Source organism: Notechis scutatus, chromosome 12 (assembly GCF_049901735.1).
Source record: "Notechis scutatus isolate UNSWTSFEM ecotype Mainland chromosome 12, rNotScu1.2, whole genome shotgun sequence".
Taxonomy (NCBI): domain Eukaryota; kingdom Metazoa; phylum Chordata; class Lepidosauria; order Squamata; family Elapidae; genus Notechis; species Notechis scutatus.
Window position 1 is genome coordinate 3,954,298 of NC_142020.1, and position 17,702 is coordinate 3,971,999.

Genomic DNA, 17,702 nt, shown 5'->3' on the forward strand with positions numbered 1-17,702 from the left:
CCGAAGCTACTTTCACGCCCACGGCCGCTGGTCTGCGCCAGGAGGAGGCCGCCACTGTCGAGATCCCTGCGCACATGCAGGCATGGATGGAACGGGCTATCCGCCAGGGGATAGCAGAGGGCATTCAACAGATGTACAGGTCCGGTCCCCCCTCGATGGCGCCCGAACACGACTCGCCATCAGTCAGGTCCTCACCTAGATTGGACCCTACCCATGGTCAGGTACCTTTATGGGGGGACAGCCCCCTCCCAGAAGGGGAAATGGAGGAGGCTATAGAGGACCTGGATAGGTTCGGGGAGGAGGAGGATCTTGAATGGGGGTCTACACAAGGGGAACCCCTATCGGAGATAGACCCGATAGAAGGAGACATGTCCGAGGACGAGGGCCTCACTCCCGATCAACCCACCTTCTGGGTTTGTTCAAGCCACACATGCTTAATCACTACTCTTTAGGCCAAGAACATTTCTGGCCTGTCGGTTCAATCCTCTCCGGCTCTCCCCGCCCCGGCAGAGGGACAAGAGGACGCCATTTTTAGGCAGCCCGTGGTGGAGGCGAAGGTTATTCCGGCCCCACCCATATTCCACGACCTAGTTTCAGACCAATTGGACTCTACAAGAGCTCCCCCGGCCACATCCAGCCAGGACAAGAGGTTCTTTAACCTCGAGCTGAGCTTTTGCAACTTGCTTAACACTCCCGAGGTAGACGAGCCCATCGTTGGTTTAGTATCCTCGTCCTCCCCCAGTGACCCCCTGGAAGCCCGAAACCCGAGGACAAAAGGTCCGAACTGGCCTTACGTAGGACTCATCAGGCTGACACCTGGGCCATTAGATCGGCCATGGCCGCTTCCCTTTCACCAGGTCCTCGATCCGGTGGCTCCGCCAACTGAAACAGCATGTTCCCCCCTCTAACACAAGGGCACATCAGGACATCGCAAAGTTGACGGCCGCAGCAGAATTCTCGGCCGACGCCACCTACCACGCGGTGAAGTTCTCCACCCGAGTGATATCCTCTCACGTTACAGCTCGCCGCCTGCTCTGGCTCAAGCACTGGCAGGCGGACATAAAAAACAAGGTTAAGCTGGCCACTGCCCCCATTAAGGGGGAACAGACTCTTTGGCGCCGCCCTGGAGCCATTGCTATCCGAACCCCGAAGTAAGAAAAAATTTCTTCCCCCCCTTTTTCGGAGGTCAGAGTCAAGAGCCCCCCAGCCCTTTCGGAGAGGTCCCTCCCGACCCTTCTACCAGTCACCTTTCCAGCCCAGGTATCCGAGACCCCCCTCCTTCCGGCCATTCCAGCCCCAGGATCGAGCCGATCCAGGTGACAGGAACAGGAGGGGCGGCAGCTACAGACGTCCCTTCAGGGGCTCCGGAGGGTAGCCCTTCCGGCGCACCAGATAGACCTCGTCCCTCCCTTCCCATCGGCGGACGCCTCAGGCATTTCGCCGACCGATGGGATTCCTCCACTTCCGATGCCGGGGTCCGGGACACCATCAGATTTGGTCTCGCGCTTGAATTCCAGCGCACCCCCCTGACTTCTTTATGGCATCCCCCCTTCGAGGGACCCCACTAAACGCAACTTAATGGATTCAGCCATTCAGCATCTCTTTAGCATACAGGCCATACAACCCGTCCCACCATCCCAGTGGGGGCAGGGGTTTTACTCTCACCTCTTCGTGGTCCCCAAATCCTCAGGGGGATGGAGGGCTATTCTAGACCTGAAACGCCTCAACCGTTACCTGATTTACCGCAGGTTTAAGATGCACACCCTACAGTCCATTCTCCTGGGCATCAGACAGGGGGATTGGCTAGCCTCTATAGACCTTCAGAGGCGTATCTCCACATTCCAATCCGGCCCTCCCATTCCATATTCCTCAGATTCTGCTACAACCACCACCACTTCCAATATGTGGGCATTCCCTTTGGGCTGGCCTCTAACCCGAGGACCTTCACTAGGGTCCTCGCGGCTCTGGCGGCCCACCTCAGGAACCTCCCGGTTCGTCTCCATTGTTACCTGGATGACATCCTCATCCTGTCCCACTCCAGACTCCAAGCAGAGAAGGATGTCAGAGCTACCCTCTCTGCCCTCCAAGACCATAGGTTTCCGGTAAACTGGAAAAAGAGTCAACTGTTACCATCTACATGGATCACCCACTTGGGGGCCGTCATTGACTCAGTTCGGGGAAAGATTTTCCCTTCCTCGGAAAGATTCCTTAGCATTCAGGAAACCGTCAAACAAGTCAGACGTTCAAGAAGGGTAACACTTTTGGATCTGTCTAAGCTACTAGGTAAAATGGTCTCATGTATTTCCATTGTTCCCTGGGCCCGGTTACACACCAGGTCCCTACAGTGGTTCCTGCTTCCGTTCCAATGGTCCGGCAGTAGCAATTCAAAGGCCACGGTCAAGGTGCCTTCAAAGGTCCTCACGTCTCTCCTCTGGTGGACCAGTCCCGTCATCAACAGGGACATGGCTTCAAGGAGCCCCAACGCCTCACCCTCACCACAGACGCCAGCCTGTCCGGAGGGGGCGCTCACATCCACTCGCTTTCGACACAGGGCAGATGGTCTCAGGTAGAACGGGCATGCAGTATAAACTGGTTGGAACTCCGCGCCATCCACCTGGGCCTACGCCACTTCCTCCCTCAGGTACGTGGGCGGCATGTCCTTATACTTACGGACAACATCACCGCCAAGGCCCATGTCAACCGACAAGGGGGCACCCAGTCCATCCGTTTGATGAGAGAGGCAGAGTGCCTCTGCCGTTGGGCGGAGCGCAATCTCCTCTCTCTCAAAGCCGAGCACATCTCAGGGGACTTAAACACCCGAGCAGACTGGTTGAGCAGGACCACGGGGAACCAGTCTGAGTGGCGCCTCCACCCGTCACTGTTCAGGGAGGCGACCGGGCTGTTCGGCCTCCCGTCAGTGGACCTCCTCGCATCCCCCCTCAACACTCAACTCCCCAGGTTTTTCTCGAGGTACCCCTCCCACGGGGCCGAGAACTACAACGCCCTCCGTTGCCCCTGGCCCACAGGGCTTCTATATGCACTCCCTCCCGTAGCCCTGGTACTCAGGGTCATCCAGAAGCTCATCTCCGAGACAGCAGAACTGATTCTGGTGGCACCCTACTGGCCTAGGCGCCCATGGTTCGCGGACCTCCGCAACCTATCGATGGCCCCTCCCTGGGAAATTCCTCCGAACAGGATATCCTTTCTCAGGGTCCCCTCCAGCACCCGGACCCGCAGTGGCTCCAGCTAGCCGTTTGGAGGTTGAGCGGGAGCGTTTAAGATAGGAGCAGTTTTCGGACCAGGTTATTGATACCATCCTAGCCGCCAGGCGACCCTCCACAACCCGAATCTACAATGCCACTTGGAATAGTTTCTGCAAGTGGTGCCAGGGTTTCCAGGTCAACCCGCTTTCACCATCCATAGCTCAAGTGTTGGAATTCCTCCAAGAGGGTCTGAGGAAAGATCTTTCTCCGAACACCCTGAGGCGTCAGGTCGCAGCCCCTTTCAACCGTCATTGCTTGTGGCAATCTGGGGTCCCTTTCCCTCCACCCTCGCATTAGGGCATTCCTCAGGGGAGCCACTAACCTGTGTTCCCATCAGTTCACAGATACCCCACTTGGGACCTCAATAAGGTCCTTGTGGCCCTTACCAAACACCCCTTTGAGCCGCTCAGGAAATCCACTCTCCAGTTCCTAACATTCAAAGTTGTTTTCTGGTGGCCATTACTTCGGCTCGCCGAATATCAGAGATAGCGGCCTTGTCTGTGAGGAAGGACCTTTGCATCTTCCATGCCGACCGGGTAGTTCTCTGGCCGGATCCTACCTTCTTGCCCAAGGTCAACTCAGCCTTCCACAGGGCACAGGAACTCACACTTCCGAACTTCTGCCCCAATCCCTCGCGGAAAGGGAGAAGCTTTGGCATACCCTAGACGTAAGACGGGCCCTCTACATTTACATTAAACGTACCCAGCCCTTCAGGAGATACGAATCCCTATTCCTTTCCTTTCAGCCCAAATCGTTAGGCCACAAAGTGTTCCCGTCAACCATCGGCCGCTGGATTAGAGCTACTATTTCCCAAGCTTACCTGTCCCAGGCCCTGCCCATTCCCAGCGGAATAACGGCACACTCCACCAGAAGTGCTGCTACCTCGGCTGCTTGGGCCACCCACGCCCCAATTGCTGACATTTGTCGGGCGGTCTCTTGGGCCTCCCCATCTCCCTTTATTAGATATTATAAGATCGACATATTTGCTTCGGCGGAGGCTTCGTTTGGTAGACGAGTCCTCCAGCGAGTCCTCAAGGAACCGCAGAGATTGCAGGACCAGACGGACTCCCTCCCGTAGGACAGCCAAGCTTTGGTATGTCCCACTCTCTGGATGATCCGAACGGCTCCCAGGAGAATGGGCGTTGGTTCTTACCTGACACGCCATTTCTCTGGAGCCGTGAGGATCATCCAGCCCCACCCTTATTAAGTTTTCCGTCTGGTGGGGTCTTGTTTCGGCCAATGAACCCTTTAGCATAGTAAGATGAGAGCAAGATCTTCTCTTCACTCTCGACTTCGCGTAAACTGGGGATTGCAAGGCAGCCACGTGGTGAAGGGCGGAGCAATCCTCAGTAATTAAGCTCAGCCTACAACGACGCAGACTGAAGCACCTCCCACTCTCTGGATGATCCTCACGGCTCCAGAGAAATGGCGTGTCAGGTAAGAACCAACGCCCAATCCCACCCCTGTGGAGCACCACTTGAACACCGTCGGCATTGACAAATTCACCATCCGTCAATTGCAAAAGGCAGCTTGACTTGGCACAGCTTACATCCTTCCACAATCCCTTTGAAATTATCAATATGGTATTCTAAACATCTGGCTGGTTGTACGAGCAACCACAATAATAATAAAAATGCAAAGGAGCAATTGGAAGGCCACATTCCTGTAGCTGGGAATTTTGCATGGCTTCGTGTCTAAAACAAAGGAGTCCCTGACTTTTTGTTATTCAAGGCACAATAAAGTAATACATCCGTCATTGAATGAAGCCTGGCTCCTGGTGACCTCATGGGCACATCTATGCAGTCTTCTTGGCAGCAGCCAGAAGTGAGAAGCACCATGTTTCCTGTGATGACCCAAAGGGGCGTGGCACAAAAGCAACAAAGTCACAAAAGTAGGTAAAGTCCCTTTAATTCCTCCAACTTGGCCCCCAATGTCCAGTTATCATTGGCTGGAGAAAAAAATCTCCCAAGAACAGTTTTTAAAGGGAAGAAATTCCGTACGAACCCAAAGTACATCTAAATTATAAATAAAAACCAACACAAACCATGCTGCAGCAATTAACGAGACAGGGCAGGATAAGGGATTGCAGACTTCCAAAAGATAACGAAACACACATAGTTGAGAGGACGCCAGAATCCAGATAAGAGTTGATAAACAAAGATAATTCACGCTTTGCTTCCAGCAAGGTGCTGTGTGCAAATGCCCCTTTTAAATCCTGTTTTCCCAGCTGCAGCTAATGAAGGGAATCAGGGCCTTTTCCTCCCCTGTAACCCATGCAACAGACGTTGGTCCCTTCTCTGTTCCTCCCTGTGTGCCCTAGGATGAAGAGGGGGTGGGCCTGGGTATTTTTCTGAATGCCCAGCTGGACTGTGCCTTTCCCCAGTTTCTTCCACAGCCACTGGAGCCACACTCCCACTCCCTGTCAGCTGCTCGACCTCCCCCTCGGAATCAGATTCCAACAGGGGCATGATAATTCCTCCCAATTTCCCAATTTGGCCGAGAGTTGGATTATTTTCCCATTTTGGCCTCCGTTCAAGTATTAACCAGATCTCTTCTGATTTGGCTTCTGAACCTAGCCAGATTGTCACAGGTTTCCCCCCATATAGTCCTCAGTTTACAGCAGTTCATTTAGTGACCATTCAAAGTTACAACGGAATTGGAAAAAAAGTGACTGATGACCATTATTCACGCTTATGACCCTGGTAGAATCCCCAGGATGACGGGATCAAAATTCAAAGCTCGTTTAACCAATGTTTCACTTAACCACAGAAATGTTTGATTCAACTGTGGTCGTAAGGTGAAGATACCTGTAAAATAACCCCATTGATTTTTCTGGCAGGGACTTCAATTGATGCTTTCCATTCCTTACTCCCCCTCCTTTCGGGGAGAGTTTTTCCATCACTGAAAAAAAAGTGACTTATGACTCTGTTTCACGCTTACTAAAATTCAGATGCTTGGGCAAGTGGTTCACATTTATGACGGTTGCAGTGTCCTGGGGTCATGGGATCGATTCCCCTTTTCAACCTTCTGACAAGCAAAGTCAGAAGTTGTGGGAGCTTCATGGAATAGAATAGAATAGAATAGAATAGAATATTGGAATGAAGAATGGAATGGAATGGAATGGAAGACAGAAGAGAAGAGAAGAATATTGGAATGAAGAATGGAATGGAACGGAACGGAACAGAACAGAACAGAACAGAACAGAACAGAATAGAATAGAATAGAATTCTTTATTGGCCATGTGTGATTGGACACACAAGGAATTTGTCCTGGTGCAAATGCTCTCAGTGTCCATAAAAGAAAAGAGACGTTTGTCAAGAGTCAAGAATCATCAGGTGCAACACTTAATGATAGTCATAGTCAATAAGATAGTCAATAAGCAATCAAATCATACTAGGAAGCAGTCAATAAAAATCGTAAGGATACAAACGACAAAGTTACAGTCCTACAGTCACAAGTGGGAGGGGATGGGTGATAAGGAGTGATGAGAAGATTAATAGTAATAGTAGTTCAGACTTTGTAAATAGTTGGACAGTGTTGAGGGAATTATTTGTTTAGCAGAGTGAGGACATTCGGGAAAATGTCCTTGTGTCTAGTTGTTCTGATGTGCATTGCCCTATAGCATCATTTTGAGGGTAGGAGTTGAAACAGTTTATGTCCGGGATGTGAGGGGTCTGTAAATATTTTCTCAGCCCTCTGTTTGACCCGTGCAGGATACAGGTCCTCGATGGAAGGCAGGTTGGTAGTAATTGTTTTTTCTGCAGTCCTAATTACTCTTTGAAGTCTGTGTCTGTCCTGTTGGGTTGCAGAACCAAACCAGACAGTTATAGAGGTGCAGATGACAGACTCAAGACTTCCTCTGTAGAACTGGATCAGCCTACCTGTAAAATAACTCCATTGATTTTTTTTGGCAGGGAGAGTTTTTCCAGCACAGAAAAAAAAGTGACTTATGACTCTATTTCACACTTATTAAAATTCAGATGCTTGGGCAACTGGTTCACATTTATGACGGTTGCACTTTCCCAGGGTCGTGGGATCGATCCCCCTTTTCAACCTTCTGACAAGTAAAGTCAGAAGTTGTGGGAGCTTCATCACTGGAGGCTTTCAAGAAGAGACTGGGCTGCCCTCTGTTAGAAACGGTGTAGGGTCTCGCAAAGTCAATGGAGGAAGCCAGATTCACCTAACTGTGTTACTAACTTATCAGCTTCGGTGATTCACTTAACTCTTAATAGATACTTTTGTTTGAAAAACTAATGTACTTAATTGTTAATATAATACAGTATATAGTTTAATGTAGTAATATATTGTTAATCTATAATATATTATAATTAATTGTAATTGATTAATATAATTAATATATAATTTAATACATTAATATGTAATTAATATCTAATGTAATATATTAAATGCATCCTAAAGCAGTGTTTCTCCACCAGGGCAGCTTGAAGATGGGTGGACTTCAACTCCCAGAATTCCCCAGTCAGAATCTTCAAGCCGCCAAGGTTGAGAAATACTGTCATAATACAGAATATATTAAATGTATATTAATATCTACATTAATGTATAATTTTGTTCAAAATTTCCTCAGAATGGAAGTGCAAGTAGTAATCTCGGAGCTGTCATTGTTTTTTCCTCCCACAGGGGATGATTAAAATACGAGGGGATCGTTGCTGGAAGGATTTGACCTGCATGAATTATCATTACGAGGTGAGCTTTCCAAATTCCTTTGCTCCTTCTTTAAAGGGCCTGTTGAAGTTCTTCTTCTTTCTGTATATTTTTCAACTGGTTGCAATGGATGCCTTCATTCTGGAACTTTCCAAACCCCTGTTGAAAAAAGGAAACCACCCATAAACAACCGCCCTGGAAGGTGGGTTGGGCTGAGAGAGCGGGACTGGTCATAACTCGAGGCCTACTTGTTCTGCGCGAACCAGAAAAAAGGACTGAGAAAATATCTACAGACCCTTCACAACTTAACAACTTACTATCTTAACAACTGCACGATTCACTTAACAACTATGGATGGAAGGTCCTAAAATGGGACAAAACTCACTTAACAAACGTCTCCCTTAATCACAGAAACGTTGGGATCAATTGTGGCACCTGCATTTATTTATTCATTTTGGAAGAGAATCTGCAGCTATGAATTGGAAGCCAATAAGAAAGATAGGTAGAAGATAGAATACTTTATTGACCAAGTGTGATTGGACACACAAGGAATTTGTCTTGGTGTAAATACTCTCAGTATTCATACAATAAGCTTAGGCTATGCACTCATGACAACTAAGATGGTGAGGGGGAAGTTTCAGGATTTACAACAGGGTGCAAAAATTGAGGCTTCAAACTCCCTCTCCCCCGGCGGTTGCTGAATTTTAGCTTTCCACGCAAAAGAAGGAAATTATTGAATATATTGTGAGTAATCTTTTTGACAGTGTGCAATTAATTACATTTCAGTTGGTGTTTTTTTCCCCTCAGCTCTGCCCACTCAAGAGTTCAGTCACACTCAAGTTCAGTCTTCTCTTCCCGATCGTTGCTTTCTTTTGGTTTATATTGTTTGACCGTTCATGGTTTGGAAAGGGGATTAAGAATATTCCCCAGCGGTCGGGACAAATCCCTTATAAATCCTGTAATACCAAGGCTAGTGTTGCCCCATAATAGTTGCGTCTTTTTTTCATCGGTTCAAGACAAAGCACTCAAGTCACTAACAGAAGCTCAGTTCAACCCAGGGGTGGGCTGCTGGTGGCTCGCAGGGGTGTGGGAGAACCCCTAGCAAAGATTCTGTGCAGTTTGGAGAACCTCCCAAATCCCACTCCTCGGAAGCAACGACTGGAGTTTGTGATAACCTGGAGGAAGACCAGCGCCTCGGAGTTGTTCCGTTGAGTTAACTTCAGATCCGCTCAGTTGAAGGAACTTCAGATCTGGGTCAGAGATCCTTAGTGGATCTCAGCTCCCAAGTTATTTGGAAGAAGTGAGGGCTATTTAACTTGGTCTTGCTTGGGCGGAAAGGGAAGGACAGGTGGGAAGAAAAGGAACCACAGGTGTTGTGGTTATTTATCTTGATTGATTAAGTATCATCAATTCAGTGTTGACTCTTAGTGACTACATAGATAGTTCTTCACCAGGATGACACACAAACACACACACACACACAACACATGTACACGAACACACATAGACACCCTGCCCCTGAAACATAGTGCTTCAGGTGTTCTGATGGTGCTATTATCCACTCTTTTTTCTCCTGGTTATTCTCCTCCCTTTCCTTCTACCTTTTCCAGTTATGGGCTTCACGTAGGAATTGGATCTTTCCATAATATATCCAAAATATGATAGTTTGAGCCTGGTACTTTTAAGTAACTACTCTGGACTGATTTGTTGGTTGTCCATCATGTTCTCCAGACTTTTCTTCAACCCCAGAGTTCAAAAGCATGTTTCTGCCTTGAATTCCCAATTTTCTGAAGTTTATCTTGTGTTGGTTCACTTGGATATTCTTCTGTATCAGTCTTTACATCGCAGGGATTCTCATGGCAACTCTTTAATGAAACTTGGCAACCATCATTGGGAAATTTATTTACTTTTTTGTTGTTGTTGAAAAGCAGATGAATATCTCTTAATTAATGTTGTAACAAGAGGCTGAGCCAAGGGGATGAAACGGGTAAGAGGGTGAAGGAAGGCTGGCAAGCTGGTGAGTGACAGATCCGTCAAGAAAATTGGGGTTGTCAAAATCTTCTTTTATCCTGCTGATGGGCTGGAGGATGAAACAGGAGCTGTGGGTGGTAGAAAATCTGTTTGATTCTTGTGGGAGAAAGATGAAAAGCGAACCAGCATTTAAACTTTTCAAGGGTTGTAAAAAAGAATGACTTCAGCTGGATAGAACATTTGGAGAGGGTGTTTGAAGGATCTGCAAGGTCCAGTTTTCCATAATGGGACAAGGCTGCAATCCTGGGAATGGGACAACTCGCTGCAGCCAACTTAGCCATGGCCAACTCACTGCAGAACAACTTGCCACGGCCAACTAGCTGCGGGACAACTCACCAGGGCCAACTCACTCACATGACCTGAGATTGTCATGCCCCTGTCGGAATCTGACTCGAGGAGGAAGCCAAACAGCTGACAGGGAGTGGGAGTATGGCTCTGTTGGCTGTGGAGGAAACTGGGGGAGGGCAAAGGCTGGCTGGGCAGAGCAGGGAACAGGTAGAACAAGGGAGAGGGAGTTCAGAGGAAGACCCAGGTCCACCCCCTCTTCATCCTAGGGCATGCAGGGAAGAATGGAGAAGAGAGCAGAATGGGTTGCTTGGCTTACGGAGGAGGAAAGGGTCCTGATTCCCTTCATTAGCTGCAGCTGGGAACACAGTGTGTAAAAATAAAAGGCAAGCTGCGTGCAGCAGGCTGTTGGGAGCAAACGTGACTTTATCTTGTATTGTTGTGGCTTATCTGCATTCCTGGCGCCTTCCCAACTGTGTGAGTTTTGCCGTGCTTTCAAGTCTGAAATTCTTGCTCCTGCCCTGCCAAACTAATTACTTCAGTTTGGCTTGTTTGGACTTTTAAGTTAAAGTTTGTGTGTACCTTGTTTTGGACTGAATTTTCTGCAGTCAAAGGCTGTTCCTGGCAGAGTTTTCTCCAACCTGGACATTGGGGGCAAAGTTGGAGGTAATAAAGGGACTCTTATTGCTTATCTGACTGTGTTGCCTTTGTGCCACGCCTCGGGTCATCACAGGGACACTGTGACCATCATAAAGATATCTCAGTTGCCAAGCATCTGAATTTTGATCATAAGTCCACAGGGATGCTGCTGCAGTGGTCGTTGGTATGAAAAATGACCATAAGTCACTTTTTCCAGTGCCATTGTAACTTTGAATGGTCACGAAGTCTTAACCTGTGTTGTCTCTTTTTTGAGGATTACACTGCAATTTTCATGCCTTGCCAGCCTCAGGGCAATGGAAAACCATGCCATCCGTTTTCAGCGTATTCACACTAACTAAATCTGAAATTCTTGGTGGCTCACGTGTGGTTGAGTTTTCCGTGCCTGCAGTAAGTTAGCTGTGGCTTCTGCGTTCAGATTGTGTTGCAACCCTGAAAGAAAACAAAGATTCATCATTTGCCACGGGGGTTTTTTTCAGCAAAGGATCCAAAGCCTTTTATGGCAAAACTAAAATCTATCTTTCTTTCTTTTTTTCCTTCACCTTTGAAACATAAGATTTGCTTTACGGGTAGTCCTTGACGTACAATAGTTCATTTAATCAAAGTTACGTCCCTGAAAAAAGTGATTTACAACCATAACAGATATAACAGATAATCAGAGTTGGAAGAGACCTTATAGGTCATCTAGTCCAACCCCCCGCCCAAGCGGGAGACCCTACACCATTTCTGACAAATGACAGTCCAGTCTCTTCTTGAAGGTCTCAAGTGATGGTGCTCCCACAACTTCCGAGGGCAACTTCTGTTCCATGGGTTGATGGTTCTCACTGTCAGAAAGTTTCTCCTTATTTCCAGGTTAAATCTCTCCTTGTTCAGTTTCCATCCATTATTCCTTGTATGGCCTTCGGGTGCCTTGGAGAATAGCTTGACTCCTTCCTCTCTATGGCAGCCCCTCAAATACTGGAAGACTGCTATCCTGTCTCCGCTGGTCCTTCTCTTCCCTAGACTAGCCAGGCCCAGTTCCTGTAACCATTCTTCATAACTTTTAGCCTCCAGTCCCCTAATCATCCTGGTTGCTCTTCTCTGCACTTTTTCTAGAGTCTCAACATCTTTTTTATAGTGTGGTGACCAAAACTGGATGCAGTACTCTAGGTGTGGTCTTACTAAGGCTTTGTAGAGTGGTATTAGTACTTCCCTTGATCTTGACTGTATCCCTCTGTTAATGCAATTTAGGATTTCATTAGCTTTTTTGGTGGCTGCTGAACACGGCTGGCTCCTATTTAGCTGGCTGTCCACGAAGAGTCCAAGATCCCTCTCACAGTTCCTGCTATTGAGCCTGGTTTCACCCCAGTCTATATGTGCACTTTTGGTTTTTCTTGCCTAAGTGTAGGACTTTACTTTTCTCTACACTGAATTTCATTTTGTTAGATACATTTTTCACACTTACGGCAATTGGAGCATAACCTGAAGTCATGTGATCAAAATCCGAATGGTGGGCCACTGATTCATATTTATGACAGTTGCCATGTCCCGAGGTCAGTTTTGCAACCTTCTGACAAGCCAAGTCAATCGGGGAAATCCAGATTCACTTAACAACCAGGTTACTAAGTTAACAACAGCAGTGATTCACTGAACAACTGAGGTAAAAGAAAGGTTATAAAATGGGGCAAAGCTCAGTTAACAACAGACATTTTGGGCTCCATTGTGGTCGTCAGTCGAGAACTACCTGTATTAGCAGGGCTTACCAAATATAGTGTGTGGCTGAAACCGACTGCACCTCTTTTTGTCCCCCCAGTTTTGGACGTGCTCCTCTCCACCTTTAGGTTGCAACCAGCATGTGTAGACTGGCACGTGCAACTTTCTCATAAAATCAGTGAAAGCCGTAGAATTAAACATTCTTTGCACTCTTTTAAACGACATTATGCATGCCAATCCAGTTTTTAATCCAGGAATACAAATTCTTTTCCAGTCTTGCTATTTTTTTAAAGTCCTCTGTGCTAGGGAATTGCACAAAAGAGCCTTTGTCTTTTTTTTTTTTTTTTTAAGTTTATTAATCTAATTTATAGGTTTGAGAGTTTTGAATTGGTTGGATCATAAAAGCTGATTTACATTCTGCTCTTAAGAACCTTCCGGAGCGACAGCTTAGTCTGCAGGCCATGAAATGGAATTAGGAAGAAATTCCCCACTCTGTATGATGTGCCGTAATGCCTAGTAATGATCAGACTTCAGGTTCTTCCCTCAAAAACTGGGAAATTCTTAGTGTGCCAAAAAATTTTTTTAAAAAAAAAATACTGGAAGACCAAACCATTGTTGTATGCGTGCCCTCTTCAAAATGTGGTTGCTTAATGCATCTCTGCATGCGTCCCTGTTAACGAGTTCTCCTTTTCCAACTAACTTTCTCTGGCAGATAGCAATTGGCTACACTTCTGTGTTGCACATGATTAGATTATTCAGCCATTCCTGATTTTGAGATTCAATGAAATTTCATCCCTCCGAGGAGGATTTTGGGAGTCTTCTGGCAGCTTGTTTCTTTCCAATCCAGAGGCACCACTCAGAACCAGGAGATAAACAGCTCATGTTCATTATTGCCAGTATAAGAATGCTTCTTATGTACCTGGAGTTAGGTGGGACATGTGTCTTTTATCTGAACAGGTCTGTCAACATGTCTGCACAATATGGACCAAGAATTTCTCTGCATTCTTGTCCCAGTGGTACTTTTTCAAGAAACAATTCAGACTACAGGAACCAGGAGCGCTTCTCAGGTGATCTTGAGGACACAGATAAACCTCCAAGTGGCCTCAACGACCCTCTAAAAGGATGCAAATGACCAGCTGGCTGAAAGGAGTATAAATCCTTCCATTCCCCACCATCCAGTCAGAGCTGAAGAAGCTTCTTGGATGAGAAGGGAAACGTCTTCAAAAAAACAAACAAACAAGAAAGTCCAGTTGCCTCTTGAAAAAGCCCTTTTAGGACAACTATGACCTGGATGATGAAGAATCTCTACAGACTTTATTTGTGAAGTGTGTTAGTTCTCAGACTTCTTGGAGCATTTGAAGAGAAGAGGGAGACGAGGATGAAGCCGCAAATGTTGCTTGGTGATGTATGGCCACTGCAGAAAATAGATGGAGGTATTTGGTCTGCAAAGACTCCATGGTGAAAGGAGACAGGTACTGCAGCCTCTTGTCTTCTCATTCGTGTCAAAGTATTCCTGTTTGGAAGCTCATCAGTAGAAGCTCACCCGTGGAAGGGTGGCTGTGGGGGTGTTTGTGCCCTTGTGCGTGCACACAAATGGAAGATATTTGAGTTTCTGTGCAATGTGGAATGGGTGTGATGGAATGGGTAATAGAAAAATAAAATAAAATATTTTTAAAATTAAAAAAATAAAATGTGCTTTGTTAAAAATACCAGTTTCTAATCGGTAGTAACGGGACATTTCCCTGTCAGCTTCCAAGAAGCATCTGTCTTAGGGGGCCCCAGCAGGAAAGTAAGAGATGAACATCTCGTGTGATCCTCAGAATTATTTACTAATTGCAAAAGACCATTTTCATTTTCAAAAGTTGTACACGTCTCCTTGGATTCATGGTAACGGTTGGTGTGATGGGTTTTATTTGAGCTGCCCGGAAAATGATTCTATGGGCCATCACATTGAAAACCAAGTAAGTTTTCTTCTCCCTTCTGAATACTCTTTTCCTTTGAGCCATGGTGGCACAGTGGTTAGAATGTAGTTGTCAGGCAGTGCTCCATTCAAAATCCTAGAAAGAAATACTTAGACTCTTTTAATTAGAGAAAAGATATCTGTAACTGGAAATGAAGTGGTAGCAACCATAGAATTCTGAATCTTGAGGAATTAGGCGCGTAAATCACATATACAAAGTGATGGAGTTGATCCCACCCCCAATAGTTCAAATGGTTCTTCCAATTAAAAGTTGTGAATATCATCATGTGGACATCTTCAGGTGGTGATGAAGTTTCTGTCCGTTGACCTTGGCATACTTTGATAAAGGTTTGCAGCTGCGCGGAGGAAAGAAAGCTAAGCAAGAAATAGAAACCTAAGCATGAATGTGCTCTCCTCCCCCTCAGTTTATACAATGCCAGTTTGTACCACCTCCAGCTCGCTTCCCATACTTATTCCCCCCTCCTCCCCCCGTTCCTTATGGCAGCCGAAAGATGCAAAGCAATAGTAGAAAATCTTGAAGGCTGACAGTAGTACCGCAGGGCTACTTCTGCCGACTGCCGGCTGCCTGCAATTTGGCAGGTAAGCCACTAGGGCTTCAGCGTTCAGGCTAAGTACTTAGATAAAATGCTGTATGTGGCCTTCAACCTTCTGCTTTACCAGAAAAACATGGTGAAACTGTCCTTTGCAAATCTTTATTTCCTAGGGAATTCCGTAAGAGAAGGCTGGCGTGTGCTTTCCGTATCCCATCTGCACAAGCAGCCACAGGGCTTCTATTAAAGGACACTCAGATTCTCTTGCATTGTTGCGGGGAGTCGCACAATTCATCTCTGTGAAGTTAACATTAACCCTGAGAATTTGGCATGGATGACAAGCGTTGTGGAAAAAGAGACGCCCCTGTCAATCAAATAAGATTCCCTTGTGTTGAATTTATGTTTTGCCAACAAAGAAATAAAGGGAGGCTAGTCTAGATCTACAGTATTTCAAGCTATTTAGCTCTCGTCAGCTATCCATACCTTTCTGGGATTGGAACCTGGGCTATTTACATATTAGGTAGATATATTAACCACTAAATCACAGGTTCTCCTTGCTTTGTCAGCTACACCAGGGGAGAGATTAAGTGTTGTTGTTTTTTATCAGGTCAACCTGATAAAATGGAGCATAACGCTTCCATTTTCGCCTTCCAGCCCCAATCCAGGAGCCTTCGCAGGCAGTGGCTTTTGCGACAAACTATTTTTGTGTTAAATTTGTCACAAAAGTGACAGCCTGCGAAGGCTCCTGGTTTGGGGCTGAAAGGTGAAAATGGAAGCGTTATGCTCCGTCCCATATTTGAGTAGACCAGGTTGTCCTGGTAGACCGGTTCCACCAGGAAAAAAAAAAAAAAAACAACCACTTGAGCCTCCCTTGTGTTTTATGTTGGGAGCTCATCTTACGAGCCTCTTCCGCCAGAGTCGTTTCTTCGGCGTTCTCTTGCCTCCCGGAAGTACCGGCTGGGTTTCTTGCTTGCAATTTCCCTCAAGCAAATCTTTGAGAAGCTTCTGCAAGGCTGATTATTGCTCCCAAGGCTCTCTGGGTGATAGATAGATGGGCAACTCCTTGTCCCAACCCAGAGTTCCTACCGGTTGAGTTGACTGCTTTGAGATGCCTTGCATGGCAGTGGTGGCATTCGACCGGTTTGGCCCGGTTCTACCGATCCGATAGCGGCAAGGAGCAGCGGAGACCAAACCGGTTCTCTCCACCTCTCTGCTGTTGGGCCAACCCACCCACCCAGGCTCCCAGGCTCACATTGATCCTCTGCTGTTGAAGCGCAGCTGCTTTGTGCGGCACTGCAGTGCTGCGTGGCAGCTGCTGGAGCGACTGGGAGAGTGCAGGGCTTGCAGGAGGTGAGTTAGAACGCCTCTGTGCCTGTGCAAAGTGTGTGTTGGGCGTGCGCGTGTGCACAAAGTATGTGCACGCATGCAAATCACACCCACCAAGCCACACCCACCGAACCGGTGGTAAAAATATTTGAATCCCACCACTGTTGCATGGTCACCTTCATGTTCTGTGAAATCTGTGGTTAAGATTTCCAGAGATCTGAGGTGGAATATCTGTAACTGGCCAGGTTTTCAGGGCAAGTAACACTCAGTAGCATCAACACTTCTCTGTGTGGTTGGGGGCCAGCAGTTGAGATTAGAAACTATAAAAAGGATGTTGAGACTCTGGAAAGAGTGCAAAGAAGAGCAACAAGAATGATTAGGGGACTGGAGGCTAAAACGTATGAAGAACGGTTGCAGGAATTGAGTCTGTCTAGTCCAGGGGTGTCCATTCAACTTTAGATGGACTTCAACTCCCAGATTCCTCAGCCAGCTTTGCTGGCTGGAGAATTCTGGGAGTTGAAGTCCACAAGTCTTAAAGTTGCCAAGGTTGGACACCCCTGGTCTAGTCTAATGAAATGAAAGTGTAGGGGAGATGTGATAGCAGTCTTCCAGTTCTTAAGGGGCTCCTACACAGACGAGGGGATCAGACTAGTTACCAAAACACCTAAAAGCAAGATGAGAAATGATGGAAACTAATCAGTGGTGGGATTCAAATAGTGTTGCCACCGGTTCGGTGGGCATGGCTTGGTGGGCGCACTTTGGGCACGTGCACACACTTTGCATTCACATGCACGCCAAATGCACACTTTGCACAGGCGCAGAGACGTTCTAACTCGCCTCCTGCAAGCCTGCACTCTCCCAGTCGCTTCAGCAGCTGCCTCGCGGCGCTATTCTGTGCCGTGCAAAGCAGCTGCGCTTCAAATTCAGCGGATAAAGGTCAGTATGGGAGCCTGGGTGGGTGGATAGGCCCAACAGCAGAGCAGCAAGAGAATTGGTTTGGTCTCCGCTGCTCATTGCTGCTACTGGCTCAGCAGAACCCGGCCGAACTGGTAGAATACACCAGTAATCCCCAACCTTTTACGCCGCGGCCTGGTATCCCCAACCTTTTTTATGGCGCGGCCCGGTACCGACATCAGCTGGGCGCCGCCATCTTGTTTTGATGAAAAGTGCTTCCGGTGAGCTCACGGAAGCACTTTCATCAAAACAAGATGGCGGCGCCAAGCAAGCCAGCGCCCGGCAGGGACTTGTTCCACGGACCGGGACCGGTCCACG

The 17,702-nt window shown here is 47.2% G+C and overlaps 1 protein-coding gene across 3 annotated transcripts in view; it reads left to right on the forward strand.

The window, feature by feature from the left end:
* Positions 1–17,702, forward strand: part of LMF1 (lipase maturation factor 1) — a 189,246-nt gene that overhangs the window by 74,759 nt on the left and 96,785 nt on the right. For all 3 annotated transcript variants that reach the window (XM_087973143.1, XM_087973142.1, XM_087973144.1), the window contains one exon: positions 7,905–7,970. In XM_087973143.1, coding sequence (XP_087829269.1) covers positions 7,905–7,970 — 66 coding nt within the window. The remainder of the gene's footprint in view (positions 1–7,904; positions 7,971–17,702) is intronic.